Source organism: Telmatherina bonti, assembly GCF_933228915.1.
Source record: "Telmatherina bonti genome assembly, chromosome: 11".
NCBI lineage: Eukaryota > Metazoa > Chordata > Actinopteri > Atheriniformes > Telmatherinidae > Telmatherina > Telmatherina bonti.
Genome location: NC_136629.1, coordinates 31,233,699 through 31,249,580, shown reverse-complemented (window position 1 = coordinate 31,249,580; position 15,882 = coordinate 31,233,699). Strand labels below are relative to the sequence as shown.

Here is a 15,882-nt window from a genome sequence, read left to right as displayed (position 1 = left end):
TTTTTCAAGATGATTTTGTCACATTAATTCAGAGGCTGTGCTGTCCTAATACTTTGGACTCCATCAAGAATAGTTATAATGAGCTTCTATGGCAACTAAAGCAGGATCAAATGATGAACTTCTCCAAAATCAACATAATCAGCTAAATAACATGCCAGATCCCAAAAGAACTGAAGAAGAAGCAAAGAGGATGCAGGGCAGAAGCAAGACAGAGAGAAAAGAGTTAGAAATTAAAACCATTTTTTCAAATTGTCCAAACATTCATTGCTATCACAAAAGACTTCAACAATGTCTTACTCTCTGCAGCATTAAAAACATTCGAACAATAAATTAGCTGCTCCAACAGATAAAATAAACTTTTGGACTTCTTTAATGCAAATATTAAAAAGCACACAGCTCTTATGTCCTACCTTCTTTAGGAAGGTCAGACCATAATCTGGTTCTTCTCACATTCACCTGGTTTAGCAGCAACCTGTCATCGCACAACGTGGTCTAATAAAGCTGAGGAGGCTCTGAGAGGGTGCTTTGAGGGGACTGGAATGTCATCTGTGAACCAAATGGAGATGACATCAATGCCATGACTGAGTATTTATTTTATTTAACCTTCATTTTAACTCGTTAGTCACTGAGGTGTCCCTTATTTACAGGGACGACGAGTTTACAGCAACACATCATAAACACAGAACAATAAAATCTAAACAAATATAATGTACAAAACAAAATCAGATGACTTTACACGAGACAAATATAATTAAAAATTTTAAATCAATGACAAGGTAGTAAAAAAAAAAAAAAAAAGATAAAATAATAAACTAAAACAAATACATGATGAATTTAAAAAGTCAGGTATTAAATCTTTAAAATCAATAAAAGATGGGATGATCTCCTGTCCCAGAGATTGCTGAAGAGTGTTCCATGTATCTGGATGCGTTAAAAGAGAAGGCTGGTTTTCTGAACCCTGATTAAACAAATGAAACTTTGAAAATGATTAAGCTACTGGAACAAGTAGGATCAAATCCAGAGCGTCTTAGAAATGCATGAGGGCAGTTTTCCAATAATAGCATTAAAAATACCAATGTTTCTTGCGTCTGTCACTGAGACCAGCCAACTATTTGATATAAGAGGCAGTGGTGAATGTCATTGCAATCCCAGCTAATAAATCTGAAAGCAAAGCAAAAGGTGAAGTCCAGAAGTTTGAGACTTGTTGTTACTTCATGTCAGCGTAATCTTTATGTGACAGATTATACAATCTGCTTCCCCAATAATAAGCTCTGGATGTCCAAAACCCTAAGATTCTTCGAAAAGTTAAAAAAAAAAAAAAAAAATTTTAAAAAAAGCCTTTTGGGAGGGAGACAGGAAGTTATTAAAAACTACATAAAAACATTTCAAAACAAAGATGAAAAAGTTTCACCGTCAGCAAAACAACATGCGGATTGTTTGGTCGACAGGCTTCAAGTTAAAGATGTCTGACAGAAGCCTGGACAGTGCCAATGAGAGCTGAAAGGGTTCTTCAACGGGTTTGGTTAAAAAAAAAGTTCAGCAGCATCCACCCTGCCTCCATATATATATATATATATATATATATATATATATATATATATATATATATATATATATATATATATATATATATATACATATATATATATATATATATATATATATATATATATATATACATATATATATATATATATATATATATATATATATATATATATATATATATATATATATATATATATATATATATATATATATATGGTTGTGTTTTCAAGTTGAACATTTTGGGAACAGATCTTTTTGCTAAAATTAGCCTTATTTCTCTGTAGGCAGACTACAAACCCATGTGACCTGTTAGCCTGGTTACATTATATAAACTTGACATTTTTCTTTCTTAACAAAAACGAAATAAACAAGATAACTCATTAGTTGCTTTTTTATTTGCTGATAATGTTTCTGTTATTAGGCTAAGTCACTGCTTTTGGCTCAAACTTCAGATCTCATTGGCAAAAGCAGCAACAGTTTTCACTTTCTTTTATGAAATTTTGATCTTTTACCAAATTAAAAACTATTTTGTTTCTTTAAGAAGCCATAAATTACAGTACAACGTCATTATCTGTATTATTAAAATATTTTGTAGTTTTATAGCAACCAAGTTAAAAAAAATCTAACTTATTGAACAGATTTAACCAAAACAGAAATTTGGTCTTCCCCTAATTGAAACACGGTTGTGGTGATATTATGCTTTTCATCTGTTTCACTGCATCTTGGCCAGAAAACTGTGATAATATCGATGGAAACATTCATTTTAAATGAAGGCGGTAATTTTGAAATTTCCAGCCCCACAAGCTTTTCTGCCACAGGTTGGTTAAAGAAAAAGAGAGCTGAGCTAAGATATAAAGTTTTCAGATGTCCAACATTGGATATTTTTTCTGAGCGGATAGACCAGATTTGTTTACTTGGATTTGTTTTTACTTGTAAGATTTGTGTGAGCAAAATCAAGTGTTAAAGATCATAGTTCGGTTTCAAAAAACACAAAGTCTTCAGAGGTCAAAAGGTATGAAAAATCACATATAAATAAAGCTTCAATGTTTTTATTCCTTTAAAAATGATCAAATGTCTCCTCAAAATGACAAAATCAGAAACAGTCACTTTTAGTCCTGTTAATATTCCCATAAAGCTATTAAAGTCCCAATAAGCAGATCTTACATTTAATTATGGTGATTTAGAGGCAGACTAAGCGCCCGGCTGAACAAGTGATAAGGGCACAAAGACACTGTAATCTCTAACTTATTCTCTGAAACAGTCTCCTAACACAGATCTTATCAGAGCAGCCTGAGATTGATGAATTGTGAATGCACTTAACTTTTACATCCCCTACCCTTTCTCAAACGCTGCTTCTGACAACACATTCTCTCCATCTTCTCATCACCTCCCCCATTCACTGACTTCACCATTAGCCCCCTCACATTCATCCACTCCCTCCCTCACGCTCAGATTGCACGGACAGATACACAAACGCACAATCACACATGAGCCTATTTGAATTGCAAGTGAGCTCTGTTCACTACCAGGAGGAGGTGGGAACAAGTGAAAATCACAGGCGGAAGGGAAGGACAACGATGGGAAAATGAGAAGAGAGGACAGGATTCAAGCCTTTACTGACTGGATGACATTCACACAGTGGCAGGACAAGTCTCCACGTGTGAAGGACTAAGAGGGGAAGAGTGAGGGGGGAGTGCTTGGTGGAGGCTTGCACCACACCATGGCGCACAGGAGCTGGGGCAACCGTAAAGGGACACCTGAGCTGGGAAGAGACACCTTCTAAAGTACAGGAGTTAAACAGCACCTCACGGGAGACGGAGTCAGTGAAACACCCAACAACCTGCTGTCGCTCCTCCTCCCCTTCACAACCGACTCTCACACCCCCCCCCCCACTTCCCTCTTTTTCCTCCTCCACCATCATCTCTCCGTCTCTCATTTGATCCCATCCCTCACTCCCTGCACCACAGAGGAAGAGCGTGTGCTGAGAGAAGGTAAGGAGGATGCATGCATGCCTGTTGTCCTTGCAGAGCATGTGTCTGCATGTGTGTATGTGTGCAAGTGTGTGTGTCAGCTTCTCAAATTTCCACTGGTTGAGTAAGTCAGCAACTTGTTTCTTTGAATCAGTTGTTTGTGTGTGCGTGTGTGTGTGTGTGCGTGTCTGGTTTGTAGAAGAGATAGCTGCAGGGCACTTTTACATTGTAGTATGGTTGTTTTGATCTTGATAGAATCACATTTCGGGAGCATTCAAAGGTTACATTTGTGGGGTTTTTTCTCTTTGATTATATGATCGACACTGTTTGTGGAGTGAAAAACAGATCACAAGCAATCAGTAGTACGCAGTTTGAGTAAAAAAAAAAAAACCCAAAATACTGTGTTATAAGTGCTTAAAAGAGCAACACACAGCACAAGGAGGATAAAGGGTGCACACACAAAGGGACATTGAAAAGTAGGAAGACGGGAAAACATTGAATATATTCATATGTACACGCAGTGAGGTAGAAAATCAGCCGTGAAATCCTATCAAGTTCCACGGTCATTGCATATCACCCTGCCATCGTCTTGTCCACCCTCAACCCCCCTCATGAATCACAGGCCAGTTCTTTGACCGTATTTATTTATTTTATTCTTTTTTTGGTGGTGGTGGTGGTGGTGGTGGGGTGGGGGTCGCTACAGATCCTGCAGGGACCACCCCATGCCATTTAATCTGTCCCTGCCCAAAGATAACAGAAGGCAGATGGTCCTGCCAGAGCCTGGAGAGATAGAAGATAGCTAATACAATGTGCAGACAGATAGCACACAGCACTCAACCTGTCCCACTGAAACCGAGCCTTCATCAACTTACAAATAAGAAGGCAGAAAAAGAAAGGGCAGAAAGAGACAGAAGAGGGCAAACAGAGCAGAGCTGGACTTAATTAAAACCCCAAAAAGTACGCAGAATTAAAGCAGTCATTTGAGTCTGTGATAAACATAACAGAAAGAGGTAAAAAAAGATCTGAGCTGAGAGTGGATGGGACCATCAAAGTCAGGCGCTCCTGTGTTTAAAGTGGAGTGTGTATTTATTTAAAAAGAGTGGTAGTTAGGCTCACTAAGCTCCCTCTCTCTGGAAGACACGGCCCCTTTGCCTTATGAAAATTCAATTGGCCATAATTTGCTGAGGAGCCATATGCATATTTCATCTGCGGGTGTGTTTTGAAGAAACAAGCCCGCCAAGCTTTTTTCCGTCTTCATCTTTATCGAGACTGAACGAGAGGGGGGTGAGAGGGGCTGTGAGGTTGTGAAGCCGTCTGGTAATGTGCGGCACACTGGACGACTGGCACGAGGGCAAAAGTAAACACCAATCAGCTTCATATGTCTGGCTAGAACTCTGAGGCACATTCACTGCGAGCTTAGAGATGTTTTTCTCCTCCGTTTCCAACCCTCTCTTCTTCAGTGTCACTTTCAGCACTTTGCCTCTCTCCATCCTTTTTTTTTCTCCCTCTAATTACTACAGCATCCTCCTCTTCTTGCTCTCCATTTCCACAGCCCTCACTCCCTCTCCCCCTTTCTCTCCTCCCTCCCGTTTCAATCTGTTTTTCGCCCACTGCATGACTCTTAGTTAAAGCTTTATGGGTCGTACACTCCCCTCTTTCTGTGTGAGGATAATGAGCAGGTGCTTCTGTGTGACTTTGTAGCTGTGCGACAGTTTGTGAGTTTGGATCTGCGAGTAGTCCTGGGGCCCAAACGTCTCTGATGTAGCTTCTGTAGATGTCTCCATGGTTCCATTGTGATTGTCATCTGATCTATAGGGGACCACACTGACATAATACACCTTGTTAGGTGAAGGCACAGAGTGTGTTTGTGATGACTGTGACTTTGAACAAATGTGTTTTCTCTGAGGAGAGAGAGAACACTGAGACCTGTGATTATCTGTTGCCGAATCACAACCACACACACGAGCAAAAACACAACAACACCTACACACACACACACATATATATATATACATATATATACATATATATATATATATATATATATATATATATATATATATATATATATATATATATATATATATATATATATATATATATATATATATATATATATATATATATATATATATATAAAGTGATGCAAACTCCTCTTGTGATGAACTGCATTTATTTCTGCTGTCTGACTGCATCAAAGCATCTCCATATGCTGTTTGTGTGCTTCTCACCACATGAGTTTATCACTTTTTTTCTTATATGATTGTTTGCTAATGCTCACATTGAAATGGATTTTTTTAGAATAGACCCGTTTGAACCCTACAACTAATAATAAAAATGTAAATATATGAGCAGCCCACTTCACACTTTGAAAAATGGTGCAATTGGTGATTTTTTTTTTTTTTTTTACACTGAGTATCAAGCTGTGCACTGCAATTACTTATCCCTGACATAAATAATTCTCTCTGAATATGATGGGATGTTTCTTCATATCAGGGACTCATCAGCCAGTTCAGCTCCGGCATCTGTGTGAACAGTACAGTCCAAGTTTAACTATGTCTCTGAGTGCTGTTCTGCTTTTGTGTGTCCATCACAAAGTCCATCAGCTTTTGTGCTGATGGACTTTGATTGATGCTGCAGAGTTTTTTTCTCTGTCTTTTCAGGGCCTGGGAGTTAAGTCAAAGAGAGAATCAGTGATGGCGCTAACATCACTATCCTGGTGTGTCGGTGCAGTTTTGGCACTGGTTTGTTGCTCTTGGTGGCCCCAGGTGCAGTCAGCTCTGGCTCCTGAGAATGAGGTTCCACTTCGACCAACTTCATGGTTACCTGAGGGAAAGCGCATGTCGGTAATGCTCCCTAAAGGAAAAACACGCAGGTAACATGCATTGATTTTTGTAATATTTGCCACTGGGACTGCAATAAATCGTTTTAATGTTGAATGTTTCTATGTAAGTCTGAGAGTAGCTTCTTCTCCTGGATCAAGTCAGCTCAACCTGGACTGGTTTTAGATTTACTTTACATGGATATTCTGCATTCAAACAGAGGTGAAGTGTCCAATAATTTGTCCATCACATGAATCAGTACCATTTAATCTTTGGCTTCATCTTTTATTTTATAAGCCTGCAAGGTAACCATGTTTTACATGACATGTCGGATCAAGTAGGGCTGATATCAGCCCAATCATGCTTGGTTGAGAGGGGCTATAATCCAATCCAATCCAGTTTATTTATAAAGCACCGTTAAAAACAACAAAGTTGACCAAAGTGCTGTACAGAAGAAACAATAAAACATACATATTTACATCATAATGGGGTATCAGCACATTGTTAATAGTAAAACAACCCTTTAAATTAGTCAAACGCCAAAGAGAAAAAATGAGTCTTCAGACAAGACTTAAAAACAAGAAGCGATTCAGCCTGTCTAATGTACAGGGGCAGCTTATTCCACAACTTGGGACCAACAACAGAAAAAGCTCGGTCACCTCTCAGTTTACGCTTCGTCTTAGGAACCACAAGCAGAAGTTGATCTGTGGACCTCAGAGAGCGTGTAGGGGAATACCTCACCAGCAGGTCTGACAGGTAGCGAGGGGCCAGACCGTTCAGGCATTTAAAAACAAATAAAAGAATTTTAAAATCAATTCTGTAACGGACAGGGAGCCAGTGAAGGGAAGACAAAATTGGTAAAACATGGTCAGACTTTCGAGATCCAGTTAAAAGACGCGCTGCAGCGTTCTGCACCAGCTGCAGCCGTGCGAGAGAGGACTGACTGATCCCACAGTACAGGGCGTTACAATAGTCAAGCCGTGTAGTTACAAAAGCATGGATCAAAATTTCAAAATCATGTCTTGAGAGTGAGGACCTTATTTTTGCAAGCTGTCTCAGGTGGAAAAAACTTGCTTTCACCACAGCACTAATTTGTTTGTCCAATTTAAGTTCCTGATCCATTTTCACACCAAGATTGCAGACAGTAGGCTTAACAAACTGTGACAAGGATCCAAGGTTAACTGAGACAGCATCACCAGCACTGCTAGGTCCAAGAAGAAGAACCTCTGTTTTTTTATCATTAAAATGCAAAAAATTTATTGACATCCAAATTTTAATTTCATCAGTGCACTTTAAGAGTTTGATAATGGTTTCAAATGCTGGATGGTCATATCAATGCAAGGCAGTATAATAACAGATGATTTTTTTGGGTTGTTTTTTTTTTCTGAGACAGAAAACAAGTTCATCAGAAAGGGATGTTGCTCCCACTGTAGTAGGCTGTCTGCTTCTGGATTTCAATGTGGACATAAAGGAGACCAATTTTAAAAGTTCAGAATCCACACTGGACACAGCTGATTTCCATGAAATGGCTTAGAATTCGACTTCTTGCAAATTAAGAGTGAGCAACTTGACACCCCGTCTCTCTAAGTGCAATATAAGAAAAGCAGAATGTAACACATGGCTTTTCATACCATGAGAATGGAAATCATACCGATGAAGCCTCCTGCAGGCACACACCATCTGGGAATGCCTCAGGAGATTAAATCACAGAAGCTTTGATTAACAAATGCAACGTCTTTCTTTTTTTATGCTTGTTTTTCCATTTTTCCTTCTCTGTTTGAGTCAAAGTTTCTCTTAGGCTGAATTAAGACAAACTTTTTATTTTGTAACTAAGGTTATACTGATATTGTGATATTAAAACCAATTTAATGTTGGGCACAAGTATCATTTGTGCTCTGACGTGTGCACCTCCATGATCTTAATATAATGATAATATTATATATTATACTGAAACATAGCCCTCAGAAATACCTTTTTATGATTAAGGTGACAATGCTTATGGTAGGTGGCGCACATAAACCTGCTTATAATTAATAATTACTTAATGCTTTAAAATGCATGTGTTTTGCTAAAGGAGGAATTTATGACTATTATTGAGTATTAATACAACCCAAGCCATGAAAGTCATCTAGGATGGCTCTGACTACTCACACAAAAAGGTAAATTTGGATCAAAGCAAAAGCATTAGGGTTATAATTCATCCAAATTACAACAATGAGCTCATCATTAGTATATGAGCTCATTTTCATAAGTAGCGGGGAACCATTTAAATTTACACAAAGTCAAAAAAACATCTCTCAACCATGATTTTCTTGACCAATGACCAAAACAAGAATGTTTTGTGTAATACATGAACATTTTAACAAACAACCAAGAACTGCCACTAGACTTTTACACGTTTTCCTCAAAAAATGTCAGAAGTTGATCCTGGCATGAATGTAGAAAAAGAGCAGGTCTGAAACCTTCCCAGCAGAGCGCTTGCTTTCTGAAAAGTGGAGGCTGAAAAATGCACCTCCCTCTGTGCTGGAGTCTGTCCACCAGTGCAGTTATGCAGAACCAAAGCAAATAAAAGAGAAAAAAAAACAACAACACTGATTCAGAAATTAATCACTCTGTTAAATAAGCTACAGAGTGCCCTTGAAAATGACAATGTCGCACATCTGTTTAGAAACAACCACCATCTGCACATGCCCATGAATAATTGCGTTTGTGCAGAAGGAGAATAAATATTTGTTAAGAAATCAGCATGTTGTTACTCATTTTCATTAAGTCTAACTGATAGCAGAGTTCACTTGATACTTTTGTTTAAAAAGGAGGAAAACTACAACAGTAATAGAAAAGATGGATGAGGAATAGTGATGGTTGAATGAGAATAATACCCACTCAGCACGAATATGCAAATCTGCAGTCAGTCATGGACAGCAACACTAACTTATCATTTGATTTCTAGGTCACCTTTCCTGATCTGCTGTCAAATGACAGATCAGCATGTCGGCATATGAGACAAAGTCTGTGAAAAAGCTTGAAACAGCTGCAAGCTCTGGTAAAATAGAATAAAATTTTAAAAAAGAAAGAAATTAGCGCCCCTTATCTAAAATCCGTCCAATAATGAAGGAATGCCGCACACTGTCTGCACTGAAAGATATCTTGTCTTCTCATCCATCACTTTGCAGCTGAATGGAAGCAGGATGTTATCTTTTTGACATTCCCTGTGAAGAATCAAGCCACATTTTGTGGTTATCTTTGGTGTCTGTCCACAGGTTATACTTTACGCTGAAGAAGAAGGCCTCTGCCATGTCAGTGACTGTCAGCCCCTGTGACCTTCCCATTGAATGGAGCTTGGCTGCTCGCACTTTGAAGGACAAACCCCTCAAAAGCCTTCACTGTGAGTACAGTGAGCCTAGAAACTGCTCCTGCACTACATCTGGCTAAGCTGAGACAATCAATTAGATATTATCGAGGCAATTTCTGGATTTAGTGAGGGGCAAAATGTCTACTCTTATATTTGTTGAAGAAAAATGTCTTTAGAAACGTTTATATGTTTTTATTCAGTTTTCTTTTTCTATGGTTTTTGTGTTTTTTTATATTTACACCTTGGCGGTCACAGCTTTTGTTTACTGCTACAGCTAAATCTCCTTATCAGCACATTACACCCATCTGACCATGTTCAAAGTCTAAAGGAAAGTGTAAGGACGAAGGCAGTAACTGCATGATCGCAACTTTTTGCTGTAAATGCTATAAGAAGAGTTGGATTTCTTTCAAACTTAAAACAATAAATGTCAATTTTGAAACTGAAAATCAATTAAATAACGCAAAGCTTCAGCGATCTTGAAAACCAAAACTCATTAATCAAACCTACAGGATCAAACACACCACAGCACAGAATTACACACTTACTGAAAACTACTCGGGGAAATCATACTCAAGCTGAGAAATTACTCCTGTGAAGATTTGTGACAAAATAAATTAAAATAATACAAGGGTCGTCACATTGTACTTTTCCAGGTTACTGTCATGAGCATCCCTACATGTTAAAACAACATTATGAAGTTATAAAATGACACATAAATCATTCAGACTGTGAGCTCATGGGTCCCATCGCCAGTTTGAATTATTCACTTTGATACTGTAACATTTGGACTCATTTGAGGAAAGATTTTTCTGCTCCAGGAAACATAAACAGTGAAAAAAACAAGTGATGATATTTGGATTTTTTTTCTTTTGGCTGTACTTATGGTTGTTTATTTGCTAGCTGCTAGCATCATTCAGTTGAAGAGTTTTGTAGCCTACTGACAAATGAAAACACTTCTGTGTGATGCATAAATACTGGTAATAATTTTTGAAGTGGCAGTTGACATTTCATGCATTTGTTTATTTGTTGGTGCAAAGGATTTTTTCTGTGTTACTCTAATGAGTTGTTTTATACTGATTGCAGACTTTCAATATTTAAAGGATAAATACTGAGTCCTTTTACAAGTAAATTATGTCTAATTCAATTCTTGCTGCACTTCTCTGGTGAGATCCACTTCTGTGGCGACTATATTCCTCTAAACTGCAATATTTACTTTGAACTTTATGCAAACCCCAGTGACCCTTGACAAAAAGCATGTTAAATATCACAGATGTGCTTTTATAGAAACAATACAGTAAAAAAAAAAATGGAAAAAATCAAGAGTATGCCATCTGCAATTTGTTGTTTTTAGCTGAGATCTTGGACTCTCAACTAGCCAAAACACAGCTAACTACAGACTAACTGCGATGGCTGTATGAAAATAATACATGTGACATTTTTGACAACAAATTATTCTACAATGAGTTATTATTCAAAACCAATGGCAGTTTTACAAAATATGTTACACACAAAGTGACTGCCTTAAAGGCCAAGAAGGGTGATTAGCTTTACCTAGCATACAAAAAAAGTATTGGAAACCGCCTGGCCTACTTTTATTTCTAAAGCTCATGGATTTTACTTTCTTCTTTTAATCTTTTATTCTTTGTGATTACTGCCTGGTTCATTGTTGTGACTTTATGAAGACCAACCTGTTACCTAGCAACCTTAATCACAAAAACAACTAAAACAATCAATACCGATGGGCAACGAAGCAGGCATTGATTTATGCTTTGATATACTCATTTGTCTTTTAGTAACTATTAGCTTTCCAACATGAGATTGCTGACTTTCAAATGTCCTCCAAACACGATTTCAAGTAGAATTAGGCAAAGAAAAAAAAATGAAAAGAAAAGAAATAAAAAAAAAACTATTATTGTTGAAATATTTTTTGTATAAGTGTTTAACTTTGGATCCATTATATCTTGTTTTATGTAAATAATACACACTAAGCTGCACATTCAGATGTAGTCTCCCTACTGTAAAGCAAAAGCAGTAATGTAGTGTCACAGTGCACACATTGAAGGAAAAACCTGAACCCTTTACACCAGAGATCCCTGATCTTGGTCCTCGAGGACCGGTGTCCTGCAAGTTTTCCAAGTGTCCCTGCTGGAACACACCTAACTCAGACTGTGCAGACAAGTTTTGCACATGTCAGCCAAATACACATTGATTTCAGTCAGGTGTGTTGCAGTGGAGCCGGCAGGACACCGGTCCTTGAGGACCAGGGTTGGGAATTCCTGCTTTACAGCATCAGTGAATGGATCCAGTGGATCTGTTAGAAGTAGTGGGGGAGTGTTTGTTGCCATGGTTTGGATACACCTGTCAGCTTAGAGGAAAGGTTAACCACAAATCAATCCAAATTTCATATTAATCCTTTGTAACTTTTATGTTTTGATGCTCAGTCCTGATATAAATGGACTATTCCCACATCCACATCCACAAAGCAAGAGGAATAACTAAAGACATGGGTTAAAAAATTAATTGTATTTAATGAACTTTGCATTACTTCAGCAAAGATTTGAGCTAGTTTGTTCCAGTTTTCACCTCTGTAATTGTCAAAACATAATGAGCAAAAATGTTTGCACAATGGAGCCGCAAAACTTCAGGCCCTTCAGCAGAGCTCTAAGGTCTTACAGAAGCAGTGGATCGCAGGAGCTCTTCTGGTAACACATAAAGGCCAAAAAGGCTTGCTAAAGTTTTCTCACAAATGAAAAAAAAAATGTCTGCAGACTTTTTTGAGGCATGTGAATGGCTTCTGCACAGACAAAGTAAGACATCATGTAAAAAGTATGCTGAAGAAATAATTTGTACACAGCACGAGGGGTTTGGGGGTGTGAAAAAGCTTTCTGTAGCTGATATGTTAATAAAAAACATATTTGAACCTACTGTATGTGCATTATTACTTCACAAGAAGAAAGTAACATAGATATCAGCAGAGAAAAGTAAGAAATGGTAACATTTCTTGCTTGGTAAAATTTCTCCCCGTGAACCTGCTGCTATGTTCGCTATGTTTGTCTGAGACTGCTGTCCAGATAATCAGTAGATCATTTTACAAATATTACATCTGCATATGTAGATCCTCCAGAACATGCCTAGAAAAACAGGTGCATGGAATGAGTCTGGACTTTTGTGTTTCAATCTTTCTTTTAATCTTGTTCCTCTTAGGGAGTTCTAAAAAGAGCATGCCTGAAGTGTGGTGGCGAGGTCCTGGGACAGAGGACAAGATACATAGCTTCACTGGCAATGCAGTGCACACCTACAACGGCCCTTCCCATTCCCGCGCTTCCATCTACATCTTGAGGCTCCGCTCCAAACAGCAGAACACCAGAGCTATCGTGTACCTCTATGAAGGCCTGGGCCCCTCAGGAATCTTTCCCCTCCTCCCAAGTGACCCACGAGTTCACTTGTTAGGCGTAGGCATGACGAGCGTCACCCTCAGTTGGACCCCCAGCGCCTCCGTAAGCAACCTACAACAAGAACACAACGGTTATGATTACTGTGTCCTTGTCAACTCTCTTCAGAACTACCCAAGCCTTTGTGCGGTGCAAGAGAGCACGAGGAAAGCAAAAGATCAGAAACAGGATGAAAAGGAGAGGAAGGCGGTGACAGTGTGGCCAATTTTGAAAGACTGGTGGTGGCATCAGTGGGACACTTATCCTGAAGCCCAAAGTTCATCTTCTTCCCTGGCTGATGACAATACTGATCTCCAGTGCATGTGTCAGGGGACAGACAGTGTTTGCACCGTCTCCGAGCTCCTGCCTGACTCCCCCTATTACTTTGACGTTTTTGTGATGGACAGGATAAATGGAACCAGCGCTGCATACAAGGGAGCATTTGCTCGAACACATGAGGAGGCTCGACCTGCAATCACACCTTTGAGAGAAGGAGAGCTGAGGTGGGTGACGTTTAAAGACGGAGGCTCAAACTCACAGCAGTTATTCAGTTTCCGTCCTCGGGGTTGGCAGCAGAGTGGCCTCCTTACCTTACAGAGCTGTGGAGGAGGTGAAAAGATCAAGGTAACTGTGTCTAGTAAAGGCCAAGTTTTGACCTCTCAGGGTGTTGGGAGAGACTTGGCACACATTTGGCTCCAGGGAAGTCCTTCCTATCTCATCCACTTGGATAGAGAAGGAGCTGGACAGACCTCTTCTTTTACAGACCCAGGTCTACCAGGGGGTTTAATGGCTTCAGTCAAAATGCAGATATCATCAGCTTACCACCGCAGAGGGGTCCCATCTCTTCCCTCCACCCTGCAGATAAAATCCTTCAACCGGTTGCGTGGTTGCAACAGCATCACTTTGGCTTGGATGGGCACGGAGGAAAGAAGCCTGTACTGTGTGTACCGCAGAAAAGTTGAAAACCTTGATGCAAAAGCCGGAGGAGCATCAACTCTAACTGCACCCTGTTTGGGGCCAGAGTCCCGCTCTGACACCGAGAGGGCTCTCTGCAAGTATTTCCAAGAGCTGAATCCTCGAAGGGCTGTCACTACAGCTGTGATCGGGGGCCTGGAGCCAGGAACGTCCTATGTGTTTGATGTCTATCTAATGAGACGCTGGGGGATCCCTATCAAATACGCCAGCAAGATAGTGAAGACCAGAAAGGAATGCTGAGCTGCTGCCCCCTAGAGGAAGTGTTTCAACTGTCCCATTTAAGGGAAAATGCATCAGCCATGGACATGCTGTAAAGACGGACCAAGAGTTACAAAGTTACTTGACTGTTGTGAACAGAAATGATCTCTTGGAGGAACAGTGATTATATTCAAACTGGAAAACATTTGAGAATGATCTGCACACCAGCAAAAAAGTTCATAACATTTACAGTACAACTCGTGTGCTCTTGTCATTTTGTTTCTCATTGTTGATCATGGTAATGACATGCCAATTGTCCAAGTGCTTATTTTGTGTCTGAGTACAAAGGACAGGCAAGGTTTACGCTGACAGAAGGTCAACACAAATGCAACAGCAGAGACTGTGCTGAATCTGCAACAGAAGCAGATGGGGCAATAATTCGACAACATGGTTGCAGTGTATATCTCCAGTTCAGCATATTGTACAGGCTTAATAAAGACAGGTGAGCGCAGTTTTAAAGATGCTAATTTCAAAGTCAGTGTGTATCTTTGTGTTCTGCTTTCGCATGAAGCAGTGAGAAATACTTAGTGACTTGCCTCAGTGTCTTTGATGTATTCTTGTGCTCCTTCAAACTCACCAATAAATACTACGGTATCTGGATGTTTTCGACTGAGTGGTGAATACATACGCGTTACACAGACTCTGAAACCTGCTGCCAAGAAGATTTAAAACAGGAGATAAAATTTTTGCAATGTCTGTAATTTGCAAACATAAGTGTGTTTAAACTCTAAAACAGACTAAGTACCGCCAAAGACAATATTTCACTACTTTGGTTGTATAATTTTATGTGGGTAAGTCAGAGACAAGGACAGCCCATTATAGGTATGCCGAAGTCTAATTTTGGTTTATTTACAAAAGTGTGACATTAATATTTTAAACTGAGTTTAAACTGAAGACATTTCTGATAAAACAATACAATATAGCAGAAAATCAGCTCAGAGCTGCCCATGAAATTGTTTGGAAACTACATGATTTAAGGGCACATAAATGTCAACTGCAAAGCCACGTATCTTTCATGTCCAGAGTCAGGTGTTTCTAGGAAATGTATCCCCCCCTAATCTCCTAAGACATTATTTTTAATTACTGTTCATCTACTTTATTTTCTGGTCTGCTATATATATTCTGGTCCCACCCCCTATCCCCAAAGACATAGCCAAATTTTTCTGCTAATAGTGCTTCGTTGGTGCAAAAATACATTTGAATTCTTATACAAAATGTACCTTTGCTCATTTTTGTAGCTATAACTAATTAAATAGGAACTGATTTGTGTTTGTGCTGTTCAGCCAGTAACAAAATACACTTAAATTTATTCTTTATTAGATTGTCTGTAATATGTCAAGACTCGTCCCTTGAGTTAGATGTTCATGAATTTTTTTTTTATTTGAAATATATATATATATATATATATATATATATATATATATAAGTTAGTTAGTTAGCGCTAACAAGTGCTAATTTATTAGTTAGTGCTAAGAAGCATAGCAAAAGAGAATTCCACTTATTTCTTAATGGTCATGTTCACTGGC

The 15,882-nt window shown here is 38.8% G+C and overlaps 1 protein-coding gene across 1 annotated transcript; it reads left to right on the top strand.

Annotated features, from left to right (window-relative positions):
* Positions 1-6,214: 6,214 nt before the first annotated feature.
* ndnfl (neuron-derived neurotrophic factor, like) lies at positions 6,215-14,338 on the top strand (the record flags this gene model as incomplete). Its single annotated transcript, XM_079248515.1, has 3 exons — positions 6,215-6,393; positions 9,601-9,725; positions 12,897-14,338. 3 exons carry the CDS (start codon positions 6,215-6,217, stop codon positions 14,336-14,338), a joined length of 1,746 nt encoding a protein of 581 aa, XP_079104641.1.
* Between the last annotated feature and the right edge of the window lie 1,544 nt (positions 14,339-15,882).